The 20,708-nt window shown below is 44.2% G+C and overlaps 1 protein-coding gene across 1 annotated transcript in view; it reads right to left on the minus strand.

Moving 5' to 3' along the window:
* Positions 1-264: 264 nt before the first annotated feature.
* Positions 265-20,708, minus strand: part of zfpm2a (zinc finger protein, FOG family member 2a) — a 114,129-nt gene continuing 93,685 nt past the window's right edge. Inside the window, exons 6-8 of the mRNA XM_062399612.1 lie at positions 4,869-5,075; positions 4,029-4,256; positions 265-3,683 (exon numbers count right to left, since the gene is read on the minus strand). Of these exons, the coding sequence (XP_062255596.1) occupies positions 1,129-3,683; positions 4,029-4,256; positions 4,869-5,075 (2,990 nt within the window). The 3' untranslated portion in view covers positions 265-1,128. The remainder of the gene's footprint in view (positions 3,684-4,028; positions 4,257-4,868; positions 5,076-20,708) is intronic.

Below are 20,708 nucleotides of genomic sequence, written 5' to 3' on the forward strand. Positions count from 1 at the left end.
AATGTACTTTTGTCTATTTTGAACTATAGCAAACATGAACTGTTGAAAGAAAGACCAGACAGTATTGGTTTATCCTGAGGATTTAAGTTTAATTATGACACCACATCAAAATAAAAATTTCCAACAGATCTGGAATTTAATTCCATCCATATACATGCATAGCAACAACGTTTTAAGAAACATTTTCTCCCATAATCAGGACATTGGAATGATCATTTTACATCAGTATCCCCACTGACCTCCCACCCATCTTGTTCTTCGGCAATAAACGTAATTCTTGTACAACTTCTTTTTTTCCCGATGGGGTTACAAATATTATATGCACAGTCCCCATTTCATAATACTGCTTTCAGTAATGTTCCCCCATTTACAAAGTATTGCATTGAGAGCAAATTGCAAAAAAAGGGAGACCAAAGTGTATCATCAAACAGAAATACGAGTACTATACAAGAATGCTGCCATCCTCATGAAAACATCCACATTGGAGTTGAAGAAAAGAGACAGGGACAAACAGCCACATATGTATGCAAAGCCATGTGTATATGCCAAAATGTGAGTTGCCGGGATGGGCCTGGTCATCACACCCAAATGGTGATAATTAACCCTAACAAGTCATTAGTAGCTATCTGCAAGGGACATTTTGGGCATATACAGAAACTGGTACAGCAAATAAGAATACACAAGTGCCTCAGTAGCTATTTTGTGTCTAAAATGCATCTCACTTTTGTATTGTCTATTGTTTCATTGAGCCTACATTACATTGTAAACAATATGTGTGCTACACAAGAATGACTATACAATAACATTACAAACAACTCTGATATAAATTTCATTTTGAATTTAAATTAAGATCACTACTCCTATTAATACTGATTGTAAAATAAATTAATGTGAAAGTGGCACCCATATTCTTCATGATTCATTTTTCTTTCATTTTCTTTTTTAACCAATGGTTTTGCATTTTTAAGTGTTAAAATGATGAAAGAAGAAGCTTCTCTTGATTGTCCACAAGCAGCATTTAGCACTGCGTGATGCACTATTCCAGACACAACAGCGTACCAAAACAAAGGAGAAAAAGAGTTCAAAGTTGGGGGGAAGGAGGAGAAGAACATGTCTTATTCTTCGTACTTATTTGACATGCTCCGCAGCATGTGATGAACAGTAAAACTTCTTATGGGTAATAAAGTTTGACAGGTTGTTGAACTGAATATCACAGAGGCGGCAGTACTTGCCACTTCCAGAGCCGTTCACGCCTTTAGTGGCTGTGGGGGCCGCCTCCTCATTTGGGGACTTGGAGGAAGGTGACATGTTCTCATTGGAGTCGGCCTGGTTCTCAGTGGCCCACGTGGGTGAGGGATTGGGGGGTTGGCCGTCTGACTGTGGCTGGTTCTCCTGCTGCGGGGGAGCTGTGCCTGAACGTTCCTCTGGCTTGTGCCCACCATTGACAATGACCATGCTCCGGTTTTTGGGCAGTAGTGGAAGGGGCTCCTTGCCGGGGTGGGAGCAGCCATTAGCAGCAGGCTGCTGGACCTGCTCTCTGGTTGTTCCTGTCTCACCTCCTCCGCCACCTGCATCTCCTCCCCCATTAATGCTCTGGTCTTGTTCGCTGGCCTCTCCCTGCATCACTGGTCCACCAGTCACATAATCGGTTGGCTTTATCCCAAAATACGGCGATATTTGCTCAGGACCTTTCATCTTCTTTATTGCTCCGGGATAAAGGCAGTGGGTCAGAAACATATTCTTGTTCTCATCTTTTGATGGGATGAGCTGGGGCTCAGCAAAAGGCTTGAGTGCCGGCAAAGGCCCCAGGTGAGGGGGGAACATTCCTCCATTCTGCACCATAACCTTCCCATTGCCATTCTTCTCACATTTGCCTGGGCTCTTATCGTAGACATCATCAGGGTTGTTACTGCCTTCACTTTTCACATCTGGGAACACGGCAGGCTCCAGGCTGCCAGTCTCATTGTGTTGTTGCTGCTGTTGTGGCTGTTGTTGTTGCTGAGCAGCAGCAGCAGCGGCAGTTGCAGGGCAAAAGTTCTGTTTGTGTGCCAGGTAGTTTTCCACTTTGTTAAAACTTATCTTGCACACTGCACATTCGTGATAATCCAACAGTCTTTTAGGAGAGCTACATGTCTTGTCAGAGACTGGCGAACACTTTTTGCTGAGATCAATGGGTGCGTCCAGCTCCTGCTGCTCCACAGCATTGCATTTGGGAGCCAGAACTGGTTTAGTGACGGTCAGAGAGGCCTCCAGGTGTTTGGGTACCATACCTGGGAAGATGTCACAGCGGGGGTGGAAGCGGTCCACTAGGCTCTCTACAGCCTCCTGCGACGTACAAGGGTTCATAGAAGGAACTCCAAGAAAACCTGGCTGACCCATAGGGGGCCTCTGGTGGTCCTGGTCAGGGAGACACATCTCGTACATCTTCCTGCGCTTGCGGGTCCTCATGGTTCTCTGCATGGATGGCACCTTGTTGGTGGACATGCGTTTCATGGGGGGGTCATGACGAGTGGCACAGTAGTACTGCTTGTGGACCATGAAGGTCTCGTGACGACTGAAGGTGATATTGCATGCTTCACAGGTGGTTTTGTTTGGATCATTGTCACTTTCCACCAAGCCTGTACTGGGGCTTTTACCCTCTATCTGCTTTCCATTCATCCTCTCCTCGGCCCCAGTTGGGGTAGAGACCTTCTTCACCTGTCCTGGTAGATCCTTATCAGGCCCTTTTGCCCCATTATTGATCATGTCCAACACATTGGAGTTCAGACAGGCAGACTGCATGAGGTGGCTGTCCGCCTCTGTGGGGTGGCAGCTGGCCAACATGCTAACAGAACTGTGACCACTGTTCGGGCTCACCGCCTCAGGGACCTTATCTGAGAGGGCAGAGAAGTCAGGAGACTTTGCCATGTGTTGCCAGCGACTGTTACAGTAGTGCTTTTTGTGGACCAAATAGTTGTCCAGGTTGCTGAAGGTGATATTGCATTCAAAACAGGTGGCCCCTTTGGGCATAAGAGGGCTGTAGATGACAGGCGGGTAGCTGTTCCCTCCATGGCGCAGCCTCCGGTGAACTAGCTCTGACATTTTAGCCAGAATCTCAGAAGCCTGGGGGACTACTGAAATGTCTTGGGAGAAAGCAAACTGAGACAAGAAGGGGCCCATGGGAAATGTAGGCATGTTATGCTGCACAGGGGAGGAGGCCAGTCGGGGGCTGGAGGGCTCAGACTTGATCCTAGTGTAAGAAAAACTGGCTTTACTGCCTGGGTGCGCCTCTCCCTTCTGAACAGACAGCATAGGCTTCTTCTCAGCCTTGTCAGCCTCTCCGTCTGTGCTGGTCTCCTTGTTGAGGGCCCCTTTGGGACTTCCCAGCAGAGCATCCTTCCTGTTGGCCAGCTCAGCGCGGGCCTGCTGCTGCTGCTGCTGGAGGCTTTCCTCAGGCCCCCTGGGGGAATGCTCACTGCCGTCGCCTTCCCTGTGATGTTTGCTGCCGTGCCCATGTAAGTCCTGATGCTGTAAGAGTTCCCTGTGGCTCTTGAAGCTGATATGGCAGTGATTGCATCTGAAGGCCGCCTGTGACAGGTGAGACATGATGTGATGCTGGAATGTAATAAGAGAATCTGCCGTGTAGTTACAGATTGTGCATTTCAAGCTGGTGCCAGGAGGGAGGCTCTCTTCCATTTTGACACCTGTGAAGGAGATAAAAGGGAGAAATGCTCAGAATCTCGCCTCCCACTTCTCCTTTAGAGTTAACTGTGGAAACCATCAAACGCTAATGCATTATGACAAGCTTATTCCCATCCACAAGGTTGTTTTTTTTGCTCAAGGATGCAAAAAAAACTATGATAGCTGACAGTAGGTTATGTATATTTGAAAAGAAATGACAATCATTCTTCCAAACCTATGTCATTTTTTCCCCAAAACTGTTTTTCTGTAAAACTGATTGAATGTGGCTGTCTAATAGAGCTATAATATTAAAACAATATTAAAATCTGTTGTCTTCGAAGTCTTAAATACATGATATTGTCACTCACCACTGTGTGAGGTGCTCAAGTGCATTTCCAGGGCCCTTGCTCCAGAGAAGCTCTTGGTGCACTGTGGGAAGGGGCAGATACTGGTTGTCTGATGGGGTCCGGTGTCGTTCTCCTCCACTACTGTCTCTGGCTCTCTCTGTCGCCCACTGCAATAGTACATGAGGTGAGCCTGCAGGTTCCGCTCGCTCCGAAACCAGATTCCACATGCCTTACAGGGGAAGATGTCCTCTGGAGAAAGATGGAAAGAAACATGTCAGGATACCAAAAGTCATTTCACATTCATACACAAGTATAAAAAGAGTTTGCCCACATTCATACACACATGCTCCTTTTCTCTACTTCTACAGCCCTGACTCTCAAAGCCTGTGTTAAAAGGCTTTTCCACCAAATCCTCAGCTGCTGCATATCGCTGTTGCTACCACTGGGTTGGTGCCCTTTCTCAAGGGCAAACAAGAACACTGGACCATCTGCTTACAGAAGCCTCCCTGTTGAGCTGAACCCAGATAGCCCTCGCTAAGTAAACAAACACATTATTTGCATGAGGCATCTATTTTGCAATTAACACGTTAGTTTGAGCCTCAGTGTGTTTATGTGAACCCAAAACTTGAAGGTCGATGGCTCTTATCTCCAGTGCGGAGACTCATCTGGGTTAATCTACGCCCGGCGGAGACGACGCTCCTTGTTAAGCAGGTGACTGAGTGCAGGCTGTGGACTAATGTGTGTGTGTGAGAGAGAGGGAGAAAGGACAAGAACATGTGTGTGCTCTTGTGCATGTGTGAACTAAGATATGTCTCCATCCAGCTCCTGTGTGTGTCTGTTTGTGTGTGTGTGGACACTTACTATTGACGATGGCAGTGGGCAGGATGGAGGCCATTGCAGCCTGCTGTGGCAGGAGCTGGATGCTGTCCAGCAGCCTGGCTGGATACATGCCCTCACTCAGAGACATGTGGTTCACTGCTTGCAGACGTGAGTCAAAGTCCACTGCAAACGCCACCAGCTCCTCGCCCTCCATCATGTTCTTGGTAGTGGTGCACCACAGTTGGCCGCCTAGATGAAACAGAGATAATAAAGATATTTAAAAGGTTGCTGAAGAGAGGAGAAAGCTGTTCTGCATGTACCCGTGAGTAGCTGTAGTCCTAATGTTGCAAGTTATTTGTATGCGACCCACACAAATGGTGTGTTGCATTACACTATGCAGTCCTAGGTTAGACATTAAGTTAAAAAAAATATTGTTCCAAAACTGAGCTGCTACATGCTACATACTGCATTGCCACACGGATTTAATAAATAAGACTTACTAGCATCTTTTTACATGTAAAATGGGTGTTATTTTTTCACTAAGTTTATTTCTCCACTCTGATACAATGAAGGTGAATGGAAATGTGTTTGCGCTTCTTTCCATGATCCGTGCCCACATTCCTCTAAATAGTCATTAGATTAATTTGGAAGATTTTTTATGTAGTTCCAAAGAAGGCTCCTCAGTGACATCTGTTGGTTGCACAATGTGTTTCTGTGTTATAGGTGAACCTTTAAAAGGTAATTTCTTTCTTTATGCTGCCAATAGAATGTCTTTTTGGGGCTACTGACGTTCATATCTAAAGGCAAAGCAAACCTCAGCCAGGGTAAACTGTAGCCTACAGTACTGTTGTCGGCACTGAGATAGGTCCTCCATATTATTAGATTGTTGTGTTTTGGGATTAAGCATTCCTGTGAAATCTTCTGAACATATTCATTAAGTCAGAGAAAGGGGGATGGGGAAGGAGGAGTGAAGGGGGGTAGAAGGAGAGAGTGACGGTTTTAGCTTAGATAATATTTATCTCAGCACATGACAGGCTTTCAGCTCATTGAAGAGATTAAAGTTTTTAATATGACTATTTACAGAAATCTGGCTGGGGAGATAACAACAAACTATGATACACTCCCGCTAAATGGCAGAATTAGGACATTGTTTCTGAGGAAAGCTGGACAATTAATTAAAGCACACTGTTAGCTTTCAAAGATGTGCAAACATACTGACGGAGCGTCAGGCTGAGAGGGGACATGTGATTTGAGCCCTGGCTGATGTGGAATAAAGAGAGTCCTCAGGAGAGGTGCGGGGACTCGGGGATGAGGCGAGAAAGTGCCCTGCACATGTGGAACACCGATTACTCATGTTTACACAATACCTATGAATCACCGGGATTAAAATGCGCCCTGCAGACGCAGTGGAGGTGCTCATGTGAAGCTCTGTAAGAAAACAATTCACTTTTCTCTGGATTCATTGGAAATGGAAAACTAAGGTGCAGTGGAAACAGTGTCACAATGCTTTTACGCCACCATGACATGTATTATGTATTAATCATTGTTACATTTCTAATAAGAGTTTACCATTATTTTAATTCAAAATAGAGTGTTTCAGATTTCACATCAAATGTTTGATTTAAACCTTTCTAGCTCTTCCTATCTGCTGGAGACGCACTAAAAATTAGACCGGTTTGAACGTGTCGAAGGAGTGAAATAGTATTAAAATATGCTATCTATCAACTGCACTTGCTTCCTCTCCTTGAATGTGTGTGTGTGTGTGTGTGTGTGTGTGTGTGTGTGCGGGCGCCTGCCTGAGAGTGTGCATGTCAGCGCCACTTTAAAGAGCAGTGCCTATCTGTCGGCCAATCTGCTGTGACGAGACACACACTTCAGGCCGCTCCACTTCATCGTTTTGATTCTGTCATACCACACACTGCCTGGAGAGGCCCTTTGAATTTTTATCTCCTAATTAAAATAACAAAACTCCCCTCCACTGTCTGCCCAAGTTACCATCAAGGTAGATACAAACTGCCACTGACAATGGCAGGGAATATATCGCAGTCATAGCCACAAAAGTTTCTCTCCTCTGTATGGATCTCTTAGTTCAGACACGCTCAGCTTACAAAGAGAATGAGCAAGTGGGCTCTGACGCTGAGATACAAATCAGTGTTTTTTGGATCAATCCAAATCAAAGATACTGTATGCGCTCCGCATCTGAAATGAAGCAGATTATGTGGAGCCTGATGAAAATGTTTTACTGCATTTTGACAGCAGAATATGCACTCAGATTGCAGCCCTTCAGCCAAGAATGCTACAGATCCATCTGTTGTGTGTGAGAATGCTGGAATTGAGTTTTAGGACTGCTTGTCCCAGTTTTACTGAGCCATACAAAACACTGAGGCAGCACTCTATTTGTTGCAGTCACTCGACCAAGACAGGGTAGCATGTGCTCTGGCTGCAGGAACCTGGTTTAAACTACACTTAATTATTGTCGTCGGAATTAAAACTCGCTGCTGTTTCTGATTTGTGACATTTTTTCTTTCACCAGTTCGAAATAGTATATTTATTTCATTTAAAACTCTCCTAAAAAACAATCAATTTGATCACATTTCACATGTCGATCATCTAAAACTGAAATTTAAAAAAAGAAGTGATTTTTGATTCATCACATTTGCACACAGATTAATCGCAACATCTAGACACCTATATTACCCCAACCCTCAGTACATCTGTGTCCGGAGACATGTGTTTAAAATGACGAGCATAAACGTCATTTTCATTCATATGGAACTGCAAGGCAGAGAGAAGTGAGCGCACCGGGGCATCAGGTGGGCAACAGACAAAAACAATAATCCATGAAGGAGCTCCCTGGAAAGATTTGTCATGGCTGTTTTCCCCTGACAGTCTTTTTTTCATGACAGGTGATTTAAGTCACAGAGACACAGATGATCTACCTCTGACAGAGGCATGACCTTCATAAATAAGGAATGGTGTTGCTGGGGGGGGGGGGGGGGGGGGGGGGGGGGGGGGGGTCACGAGTAACAGCTAAAAACCAAAACTGTAAGTCGAGAAAACTGAGGAAAAGGCCGGGGAAAAAGTGGAGCTTGTGATTTGCACTTGTTTGCCTGCTAACTGTCTGCAGTGAGCCGCCTTTGTGCAGTGGCCAATGCAGTTGGAATGAAGGCCATTGTCTAAATCCTCCTGCAGAGCACCTGATAAAAGAATAAAGAACTATGACATATTCTAAAAACAATGGAGGAATTAAGGGGAGACAATAGGCCAGCTGCCTCATTAAAACAATCAAAAACGGCATCCTGTACGTAGTCCAGATAATTAAAAACCACTGCTTCCTCCAGTCTCTCAAAACCATATCCACCCGCTCATTGAGACCCGGAGACTGTGGCTCTGCTGGCGGAATGCCCTCTTCCCTCTCTTCCTTTTGATTAATGCTTTATTTGAACATGCAGTTGAAGATGAACATATGAAGGAATTCATGAAACAAAATTACAATGCAAACATCCCCCCCCCCCTCCTCTGCATAAGTACTTATAAACTAATCAAACCTCTCAGGATGAATCGCTGGGACTCGGGGCGTGTGTCCTCTCCCCTTTTTCCTAAAGCCCCGAGAGATTTCAAAGGCCAGGCATCACAGGGCATTTTTTTTTAATTTTCTCACTTTAAATGACTTTATAAGAAAATGGGTGTGTACAGTATCTGTGTATTTATGGGGGAGGCTGGGAGAATAGAGTATGAGATACTTGAGCAGGAATATGTTTTTTTTGCTCCCTGCAAACCACCACCAGCACCATATCTTAATGAAGCCGCAAACAAATCTCTCATGCCTCGTGCAAAAGCTGAGAGACAACAAAGCAGCAGAAATAACAGAAGGGCCCGGATAATTAAACTGGCCCGAAGACAGGTATTCAAATGTTGGTGTGTAAACAGCACAACTCTTTAATAGTTACGCTGTAAAATGCGTAGTTAAGCACATCAGCACTTGCCTCTCCCATCTGTACAAACACATAACCGTTGCAGAGGCCGTTACAGCATTGAAGTACAGTCCCACTGCACCATAGCCACATATTCTGGGAGGGGTTGAATAGGGGTTGGTGTGGAAACTCACACAGGCCCATTGGCAATATCTCAATGCATCGTGGGGCCGTGTATTATAAAGCATCGTGGTGCACTTTGAGAAATAAGAGGCTGATGCGGAAAATTCCTTTCTTCCTTTGCCATTTAAAGTTGCCGTCCCCGTTGATTGGCTCGGCTCCAACCGCTGGGCTTAATTGTGAAGTGAGGCCAGTGGTGCCTGGAGCCACAGGAGAGGCTTGTTATTAAATAGCTCTCCTCGTCTTGTCTTCAAATCAGCTCCGACTCCTCGTGGTCAAACAGGAGCGAGCTACTCACACCCAGGAATATCATGCAGCTGCATCTTGTTAACCACCGCATATTTATTTCTTTATTTACTTTTAACAAAGCTGTATCACAGGAGGAGTAGCTGACAACAAGGCACACAAAACAACTTCCCGGTCAACCTCCCCTGGATCTTGTGAAAATATTAATCACAAATCGCGGATGAATAATATCCGTATCTGCACCTGACAGCAGACGGTGGCGGCGACAAACACTAAACAAATCCTCCTCATGAATACTGGTAAATATTTGGAAGGTTTCTGGATCATCAGAGTTGAACACATTATTATGACTCATGGCTGTCAAGCCCGCAGTCACAATACCGAGCTGGAGCAAGCGAGCAGCAGAAAGGAAAACGCTGAGTAAGACACAAGTGGGATCATCACTCACAGGGTCAAACAAGCTTACTCTTATTGACGGTACACTAAACTAGAATTAGCTGACTCTACTATTATTTCACCAAGGCTGTGACAAGATTGACTCTCTCCTTCTCTATCCCCTCTCGACTCTCCTCTTTGCACAGCCTCCTCCTTCTCTCCCAGCCACTAGGAGGCACTCTTCTCATGCTCAAGCTGCAGCCAGTGGATGTGTTTTTGCTGTGATGATGCAGAGACGTCTCAGACATGGCCGAGGAGCATAGACGCCAGTCTGCACATACGTCCTCGCAGGTATGTGTTCGAGATCTTACTCTCATGAGAAATGTGTTTGGATCAAAAGGCCCTCGTCTAACGTCCGTTTCCCTCCATCTTTACCTGGAAATCATGTTGTGTACGCCTCAATGTTCGGGACTGAATTTTAAATTTGAATGATTAACAATCTTTTGTCTGCTGATGCTGCTTTCCTGTAATGACAGTAATCAGGAAAGCTGGAATGCTTTTGTAAGTAGTTAACACGTTTCTTTTATTCTATGTCTGATTTTTGTCTGAATTGTTGCAGGGAAAACTGATTAACAGGATATTAAATCTTTTGCTGTAAATATGTGTTTACACAGCCCTGACTCGCCTGACACCCCCAAAGCCCCCCCCCGGTTTCTCTCCTTTAGCACTAGTGTCCAGACTAATTTTACTGCAAGTGTTTTTTCAGATATAGCCAGTTCCGAGAGCTCATGGATGGCCTTGAGCAAATGGCAGGCGGGTCAGAATCCACAAATTAAAAAGTCCTCCCAGGGGAGCCTCACACACACGCCGCTCGCTCTACGATATACATTCACAGGCAACAATGACATTAAAGCAGCACAGCACACGGAACAATGTCATTCACACACACATTTATGAAACGTTTGAAGAAAAAAACAAAAAAAACATGACAATGATGTGATTCAGCAAATGTTATACTGGGTAAAAATTAAACGTGTCACTTTGAAATTAAAAGATGTTTCCGCGCTCAGTCTCTGGAGATTTGTTTTTCAATACAGTGAGAATGACACTGGCAGGGGGATGTTTGCCTGGTAATAGTGTTGTAATGATTTTCAGGGAGGTGAAAAAAAAATTGAAATGTGAATTACCAGCTGTTTCTGCTCTGTTGAAGTGCAGCAATAGAACTTGACTATTTCGATTTCACCTTCAAATGCAATCTATATTCTTATGAAATGTATTCAATTAAAGGTGGTGTAATAAATACTCCAAATATTTTATTTAGAATTTCAAGAAACACAGACATTTGTCTTTTTGACAGTTTCCCTCTGCCCAAACAAATCCAATGTTCTCCCACAAACAGTAACTGACTCTTATTCTCTCATTATGCACTTTCTATATTGCAGGTAACACACAAGTTCTGTGCTGTCAGTCTGAGACAATACCAACTACAAATTCCGACAGTTCTCCCTCATTAGCTGCCACACATAGTCCGCTCCTCCCTGTGCACAGTAAAGTGGAGTAGATTAAAGGAAAGCTTTGACTGGCTCCTCTCCGCTCTGCTCTGCTTTATTCTTTATTTGGACAGGTTTGTCCCATTGAGCTCTCTATTAGCTCTCCTTCTCTGCGGGTTGTGCTGCCTGTGTCCTGGTTGTGGTCAGTCGACATGTGTTTACTGCGGCCCCCGCTGCGGCGGCAGGCTGGTTTGGGGCCCATTCTGACCAAGCCCTGCTAATGGGGCCAGGAAACCCCTCGTGACAGGACACCGCTGTGTTGAGCACCGCAGCAGACCCTACCCCTCCCTCCCCTCCAGCTGCGGCCCCATGGCCCATGTCCCCCTACCCATCATGCCTCGGTGGGAGCAGGTGAACGGCGGAGGGCCAACGGCAGCAAGCTTGGTTTTCCTTGGAGAGCAGTGCGCCATCGCCGCGCGCCTCAGTGGTTCCTCCAACATGGCTCCAGCCCTGCACCACATGGGCTGGCTGGCCAGTCTGCGTGTGTGTTTAAGTGTGTGTGTGCGTGTATGTGGGGGTGTATAGTGGATGCCAGCCCTAATGCAAATGCTTGCCGTTTAAAAAATGGGAGCCTCTCTCCTCCTCTGTCTCTCCTCTTTGGAAAGGTTCATTCTGGCCTTCTGGTGCTGGCAGTTATATTTCTTTCTTTTCCACAAGGACAGAGAGCCAATGAGACGCACCTGTCATCCATTTTGGAATTCAACATTATTGATCTCGTCAGGAGGAATGGAAATTATTAAGTTATGTGTTTCTCTCTATGAATACTTGATTTGTGCCTTAAAAACATTAATTTTTTTAATTAGCAAAGTGTTTCTAAGCCTTATTTATGGTCATGCACGTTTGGTATTCACAGCACAGCAATACAGGGAAATAAAATATACATACACATACTCTCTGACACACACACACACAGACACACATACACACACACACACACAAACACACACATTAACTCACCAGTCACCTGTGCAACATCACAGCATGCCCTCTGTCTCTGCACCCCTGTAATTCTACATATTGCTTTAAGTATGGGCTAATTAAATTTTCTGTCGGTTTGCACGAGAAATAAATAATCTGCAGCTAAAAGGCCTAATTGCGTTTGTCACATTGTGTCTCGGTGGCTGGTGCATCGGGAGCACAGCCGCTGCCCTTGCTCATTGCCATTCTGTCGTCCTGGCAAGCCCCTAGCGCTGCCCCAGGTATCACCACGCGGCCATCTGGAGCCGACATCTGTCTCTCTATTGATCACAAGGGTTTAGCACTTGATCAAACAGACTGCGACAGGAAATTGCTCTTTTCCCCACAGAAAAGGCCAGTCGCCTGCGTGAGGGTAATAGAGTGGAACTGTGCTGCAGCAGCATCGCGGTGGACAGGCGGGCACGGGAACAGCCAGGCAGGCAGGCAGTGGCACTACAGTGTCGGCCGCTGTGGAGGTGGCGGGGATGGCACTTTCCTCGCTGCACTGACTCTAAGATCACTCTTCTAACCTTTGTGATAACACAGCATTCATGCTTTTGCAGTAAAAAAAATATGAATTTGTTGTGTTTTTCCATCCTGAGCACATCTGAAAGAAACCATGTGTTTGTGTGTGTGTGTGTGTGTGTGTGCAGAAGGTGCAAGCATAAACTCTGATTAAAAAAAAATTGTCATTGAAAGAGCAGAATTTATCTTTCAAGTCATTCAAATAACTGTCTAAGCCAACAGCTGTCAGAAAGTGTTAGAAAAGCTGGATGCAAGTGGAACATGCGACATGATAAGTACACCAGATGGTGGAAATTAATGTATTTCTTTAAAAAAAAGAAACTTATGCATTAACACCATGGCTGCATTCTGCCAATTCAGAAGTAGTTTCTGTCAGTTTTCCTTATATTCAAAATATGTGACAGAGGGAGGAGTCAAGAAGTCAGTGTATGTATTTTTTTCACTATGTGTTTTTTAAAACTATAGCTTAGCAGCTGGGTGTGAGGTTCCAAAAATGGAAAATCCCAGACGAGACAGCACTGGTCTGGAGCTCACTTGTAACCCCTGTGGAGTTCATGCATTATTAGATCCTGAGGTTAGCAGCTCCTGAAAGATGTGTGTTACAGTACGTTAGCTGAGGCTGAGGTCCACATCTAAAATACTGGTTTGCTCGGGCGTGCTTTCAAGGCACTCGCTGTAACATCATGTTTAGCAAGTATGGACAATTTGATACTGAAGGTGACATTTATTCTGCATTGTAGAAAAATATTTGATTGTTCCTGCAGAGAGCGAGATATGTGTTCCCCTTGCCTACAGTGCTGGGATTGTCCTTTGGAATACGATGCAAATTTGGGATGAAGCAACTCATTTCATCCTTGCACCCTTGCGCACCCCGTCTGCCCCCTCCCTCAATCCTCCGCCAGCCTTCACCTCCCCAGACACGAGGATTCTGATTAATCGTGTGACCGCCCCTCGTTTTTGCATTTTTACACAATCTCACGGCGCCACGGTGAGATGTGTGAGGTGTTGTGCCACTTTTGGCAAGCTGAAAAGATGTAGCCCAAGGAAGAACAAGTCGAAAGTATGAGGGGAAAAAAATATGACCAGGGGACGTGATAAAAAATGTTCAGCCAGTGTGTTTTCCTGTTTGGTTTTAATCTACATTTAATTAAATTCTTATCTGCTGTGTGCTTATGGCTGCATTTGAATGGCGAGGCTGCATTCATTATGAATGGTAAAATTGAACTCAGTACATTGTGTGTGGCCCAATAAAGAAACAAGACTCTTATTGCTGCGCATGCACAAGCTCCGACAGACATGCGGAAAAAATAAGTCAATTAAGATCGGTCTTTAAATTACTGCTGTATCAAAACAAGGGGCGGGAGCATGCTCCATAATAGAATCCTGACAGGGGAGAGAGCACAGTTGATTGTTGTTAATATACATCCCGTTTGATACAGCCAATTGTATTGGCCTGTTTATGGAATGCACACAGATGATGCAAAGTAGATTTACTGTTCTGTCATGATAGTTCTTAATCAACAGAGCTCGGGAAAAAAAGTTGACTTCTATGAATATAGAGGTCAAATGAAAAATGGCTGCAGCAGTATAATAGGAGTTCCTCATAAAGATTGAATGTTAGAGGTCAACAGCAAAGGTCAACGACAGAAAATACATACAATATGTGGGCTGGAGCAGATACCGAAGAGTTAAATCCAACGGAGCACAGAATGGGAAGAAAAGGAGATTCCGCTCATAAATTGTAATACTATTGACAAAAGACACACAGCTTATAAAGGGGCAGGCGGTACTTCATAAGCTAAGAACAATATCCCATAGGCAGCACCCCGGAAAACGTCGAAAAAGACCCTGAGCCGATACTACAAAGTTGGGCCCCGGCAAAATCCCTAAATCTTACCGTTTGCTTATTCCGAGGAGCATGGAGGGGGAGAGGGAAGCTCCCTGCTGCCTGCTCATGTTTACAGAGCTGTTCTCATCTCTAGGCCTTGCTCATCCACGGCACTGACACACGGTGTCGACATGATTAGGGGTCTGTCTTTGCATAGGGCTGTGTGTGCGCGCGGGGGGCGGAGGATCGGCAGATGAATGACTTTGGCGCATCGGAGAGGGATCACAGCAGATAATCGCTCCCGACTGCTGCGCCGGAGCTCTCAGATCTGGTCTTTAAAATAATGTTCGGAGTCAAGTCTCTCCAAAGCTTTTTTTTTTTCCTCACAGGTTATCTCCTGCATTTTATGTTTGCTGTTTAAATCTTAACAGGACACAAGCAGCAAGGGAGAGCAAATATGTCTGGAGTCGGAGGAAGTGGAGTGGAAATGTTATTGCGAGGGGTTAAGATTAGCTGTGGCAGGGGCTGACGAGATGAAACTCCCCTCTATTCCAATGGCTTTCATTCCTCGACAAGAACTTGGAATGATGAATTTAACCTTGGGAGGCCGGATTCCTGTGAGAAGTATGGTGGGGATAAATTAATCTGACCTCTCGCTAATGCTGACAGTATTCAAAGGCTCAAACACAAGACAAACAGCACATCGACTTAAGGACATTTAAATACAGACCACAAGCAGCACACAGACAGTGTGAATACAGTACAACATAAATTCCACTATCATAAATACTGCTATCACACAAACAGAGGAGCCATAAAGTACGGCTGCTTGTGTCTGGGACTATAAACCTCTGGTGTTACTCATAGGGAATAAACACACGTGCACAATTTACTGCAGTAGATCCCCCCTTTGTTTATCTTTTAAATAAGCACACTTTATCACTCTCCTGCATAAGCAAATTGCATGCAATGTGTGTTGTTTTAACATTTGATATGCTGTCCAGAAGATTCATTTCTCCCTACGAATTCAATTGTCTTTGCAATATCCTGCTGCCATAGGCATCAGGCCCCATCACCTGTTCGTTATCACTGGCCGTCCTGTTTGGGAGCTCTTGAAATGGTGCCATGGCATTGACTCTGCGTTAACAGCAGGTCTCTGAACTTCTCACGGTTGATGGCGGCGGCTTGAAAATTACGCTAACAACTAATTAGCATCATAAAGAGCGCTTAAATGGACTGACGACACCTGCAACCTTCATTTGCACACGCTAACGCGGAATTACCTGTGTTTTTATTTTTGCAGATAACGCATGCTTTTTTTAATACCTTTTAGAATATTCATTTCCACGACTGGCTTTAGAATTGGCACCATTCTCCTTTTTACTGTGCACTGTAAAAAAAATAAAGGAAAGACAAAAAGCAACCGAGCCAAAATAATAATAGTCAAAACAGAGCGCTGGCAGAATTCCTGAAGCTGTTATTTTTGAGTTTGTGTTCACCTTTAAAAAAGTGCAATGCCATATTCTGTGCCTGAAATAACACATTCCATTTCTAATTTCTATTTGAATGTAAAATATTTCGAGGCGACAGACATGGACCTCCAGTTACTGGTCCGAATAACAAAGTGCCGCCTGTCAGTCTGAGACACTTTGCTGGCTGGCTGAACTAAGCTGGTTTAGACTGACAAGTCTTCAACAGTGGCAGCCTCAGCTTCCTCTGGTAGCCCTCTGGACTCCTCTCTCTCTCTCAAATTTTTCACTGGAGATGACCACTATACAGTCAAGTGTCCCTCGCTCTCCCTCTCTCGCTCACTCTGTGTGTGTCTTTCCTTTAAAGGTCTGAAACAGCGGCTAACTTCCAGAGGACGGTAATGCACTCACACCTCATTACAGAGCCACATTATGGACTACAGCAGTAATACGGCTTTAATCTTCTCCAAATCGTTATAAATGTCAAGCTGGGGCCAGGGACTTCCCAGCCTACTGCACCAATGGCTTAGCCTGCTATCCCCTCTTTTCCGTATTAGCTATAGCCAGAGAATTACACTCACTGCCAGATCCCCTGGAACTTTCAACCCCTTTGTTCCAACATTCAATGCACCATTTACATAGCCTTTGAAATTGCCTCTCCCCCCTTTCCCAAAAAAGCCCCAAACAGCTAAATATGAAAACAGTTGATACCCATACCATGCCACATACACTGCCTGTACCTCCCCCTTCTTTTCCTCAGCGTCTCTTAATGAGACGCAACATCCCTGTCTCTCCACTGAAGGATCCAGACTTTCTGTGTGATAGAGAGACTGCGGCTGTTTATTAATAATGAATTTGGATGTTTGCGTGTGGAATGTTATCAGCGCGCACACAATCCCACCAATAGTTTGCCCTGATGGGGTAGCTGGGTTCCTCATTAGCAGAACATATTTAATCCAGAAGTTTCTTATCAAATGTCACACCTGCATCTCTAAATGGCATTTTCACATTCATTCCCCTGTATTTGGGAGATGAGGCTCCAAGGTGCTTTGCAGAGATTAAGAAGGAGAGAGAGTGCAAGCTTATTTTATCATTTAGCGGGTCTGGAAGGAATCCAAGGAGTTTTTGTCTTGTTGTTGTAATTAGAAAGCCTTTTAAGTGATAACGCCTGCATAGGAATATGAATATGTAGCGATCAGACCAGCCCCCCCACCTCTCCCTCTCTCTCTCCATCTCTCTCTTCCCTTCTCTCCCTCTTTCCCTCAGCTTTTTTAAATTGTTGAATGCTGAGTTTTTGTTCGCGTACAGCAAGGATTAACTCCAAAGCCTCAAAAGTTTAATGAAAGACTTGAAAGTGCACACTTTTTCTTGTTTCTGACTGTGACTATTATTTTTTTTCCTGCATGAGAGCAGACATGAGTGCATTTTTATTTTTATACAGAAAGCCTGAAGGATGGACTTTGCTTTTCCTGAGGACACATTCAAACAGTTGCAAAACCCAATGTACAAATGCTATATAAAATGTAAAGATTGTTAAATAAAAAAATACAACTGACCAATTAGTCTGTACTTTTTTCTTACAGCGTTACAATCAGTTGTCATTTCATGGAGGCTACAGTTTTCACTTTTTGTTGAATTTTTGTCCAACAGTTGATTTAACTGTATGATCATTTTGGATGATGTAGTTTGAGATGATGTAGTGTGCTGCCTGGTGCACCTTTTACTCAATCAATGAGGTCAGGCAAAACAACAGACACCTCTTTGTACAATGCACTACAACTGAATAAGCTTCATGAAGGGAGGATTTATTGCAGGGCTGCTGTATTACACTGCATTAGTTCTGGCCGAGTGTTCTTAATAAACAAAAGACACTTAAATGTACAGCGCTGTTCTATTTTTCTATTGATTCATGAGGGAAATAGCACTAAAGAGCTTTCCAGCCCACACTGAGCACAGGAACCTATTAAAAATCAGACAAGAATTGAGCCATTCCTCTTAAAAATATTGAACATTTCCTGTTACAATGCTGCTCTTTTGTAGAAAATGGAGCAGGTATGCAGTCTCCCTCTTAGTAGTGGCATTTAGACTCTGTGTATATCCAGAGAAGCTGCTGCTAACCATCGGGCCAGAGATAAGTGCAAAACTGAGAAGTATTGATCCAGTAATAGTGGTTTGCGCTTTGACTCTGACACCTTAACCCTGCAGACATAATGTCATAGCCTCTTATCCTTTCCTCTTAACACAACCTGCCTATCTGCCACAAGCTGTCACCGCTAGTAATACGCTTCTCAAAACCTCCCGCTAAATCACTGAAATCATTGCACTTTCAGACACTATTTATTTTCCCGCCTCTTAAAATGTGAAGCGTGATTTACAGTTCGGTAAAAGGTTGCCCCACCATCCCACCACATCCCTCCCTCAGCACCTCCATTTCGCAGCAGACGTACTAGCGCATCCTGTCAAGGTAATTCCATTTATACCATTGTAAGAGCTGCTACGTAGCAATTACTATGTTAGGCCTATGTAATTGTGTTGGCTTACAGCGCATGACAAATACAGTCGAGCTAGACCCTGCATAGTGATCCCAGATGTATGCTGGTTTAGACATTTTCATTAATTGAAAGCGTCACTGTGTAACAGTGCAGTACTACACGCTGGCAGGTATGAATGAAGTTTAATACAGCTTAATTAATCTGCAGCTAAATATGCATTGTGGGGAACCCTTATGTGGGGCTTTTTATCTGTAACAAATCAAAAGTATAAACCACTGGAGGGTGGGAGTGATAATTAGTCCGGATTTAAGCATCCAGAATTCTAATGGAAAAAATGCTTGAATGAATGCAAACCTCTCTCTCACATACAAACGACTGTGAATGATCAACCATTTTTGATCGATGTGTTTCAAAAGGCTGCCATGAGAGCGGTTAGGCCATCGCTGAAGGATGCCAGACGTTGACATTATATGCAAATTCTGTTTGTTATCTTGCAGGCAGCACAGATCCTGCCTTGGTTGAGGCTGGTAGCAGCCCACAGCAACTTCTAAGCAAGGTTTATGCACAAGGGTTTCTAATTAGCTCTCTGAGGGCCGCAGTTAGTGCAGCTTTTTTCACAACAGCCGTTGGGAAGTTGAACACTAACTTGGAGCGCTCCATATGTTGCCCAGGAGGCCTGAGAGACAGACTGATCCTGGGTGTTTCACATTAGGAGACACTGTGTTCACTCCTGAGAGCCGCTTTCATTCTTCTGTGGATGGAGAGAGAATCAACTTTGTCCCTGGTTGCAAGCTTTAACAATTTGAACATTTATCTGCACTTGTTCATGCATAGTTCAACAGGTCAAGAGGGAGAGTTAAGGGAGAGATTGAAGATTCTCTTAAATGTTTACAAAGTAAAACCTCTTGTTCTTTAAGAAGTAATGTATACAGATTATTTCCACGAGACATTGCAGGTAGATTTGCAACATTTATTGATTGAAGGCCACTGAATAAAAAGCAATGCTGTTCAAGCACAGGCATCGGAAAATCTCAAACCTTACCTCAGTATTTCTGGCTTTTATGCCACTGGCTCAGTCCGAACAGTAACACTGATTCACTACTGCCTATTTGAATGTGCAGCAACCTGAGCTGAGACATCAGCAATATCCATGTGGAGTCAGTGTCTCCCTCACAGCCCTCAGCTCACCCCCATCTCCAGGTACTCACTAAGCTTCCATTACAAAGTTCTGATGATCTTTACTGAAGGAAGCTTGACTCCACCCTCCCTCTCTGCTCTTTCTTTTCTGAATCGCTATCAGTTTTTCTCCCTTCACGAGCAATCAGTGTGCGTTCTGCTTTTGACCTCAGCAGCGCACAAAAATATATAAATAAATAAATAAAACAATGTGCCTCATTAAATGAGGCATCACACTGGGTTTCTCAACTTATTGTCTCTCACACCTTATCCAGTCCTTCATCTTAAGACTTGGAATAAATTAGAACGATAACGATCCTGTGTGTGCCATTAGTCACAAATGAAGTGGTTAACGCAAAAAGAGGGGGAAGATAAGGCCAAGATCTGATGCCGATTCATAAAAGGGAAAGCAGATTGTTTTAAAATGGCAGATAGACCATGCAAATTGGGTGTCGACATCATGGGGCAATGTTATTATCAAATTAGCTTGCGCTTTATTCCCACCCATCCTGATCACAACCCCGGGAGGAATGGCAGAGAAAGGACACGATTGTGTGGCACTCACTGACAAGTACTTCGAATTACACAGGAGGCTCTGACACTGCGTTTACCTCTAAGATGTATTTGCTTTTAATTCATACATTCGATTGAAACATTTTAAACAATTATTCTATTGAGACTAAAGGAATTATGGGCCAAATGGCAGTCATGACTAAATAGAAAATGGGAGGGGATAGGGCCTAGATAAGAGAATAAAGTGTTTGTCCAAGTTAAATCTGCTGCTACTGTTGGCTAAGGAATGTCTTTTGTTCTCAGGTAAAGCTTGGTCTCTATCTAATATTTAGTCATGGCCTTACGGCTTAATACTGCTAATATTTGGGATATGATTTGTGCAAAAAGAGATTTTCAGAGAAGAATCTTATAGCTTAACTTGGAAAGAAGAATGATGCCAACAGCCCAATGCAGTGCAGAGGACAATTATCATCTAAAAAAGCAAAGCAAGTGACACATCACAGGCCGAGGTAGTATCACTTCTTTCTGAAGAAGACAAACTGGTAGATTGAAGGTCTCTTGAATCCGGGCTGTCGCTGGGGGTAGGGGAGCTCTTGTAATTTGCAGAACTGAATCCATGGAGCGGGCATAAGGGAATAAGTTGGAAAGGGAAGAAGA

This window comes from Platichthys flesus, chromosome 11 (genome assembly GCF_949316205.1).
Source record: "Platichthys flesus chromosome 11, fPlaFle2.1, whole genome shotgun sequence".
Classification (NCBI taxonomy): Eukaryota; Metazoa; Chordata; class Actinopteri; order Pleuronectiformes; family Pleuronectidae; genus Platichthys; species Platichthys flesus.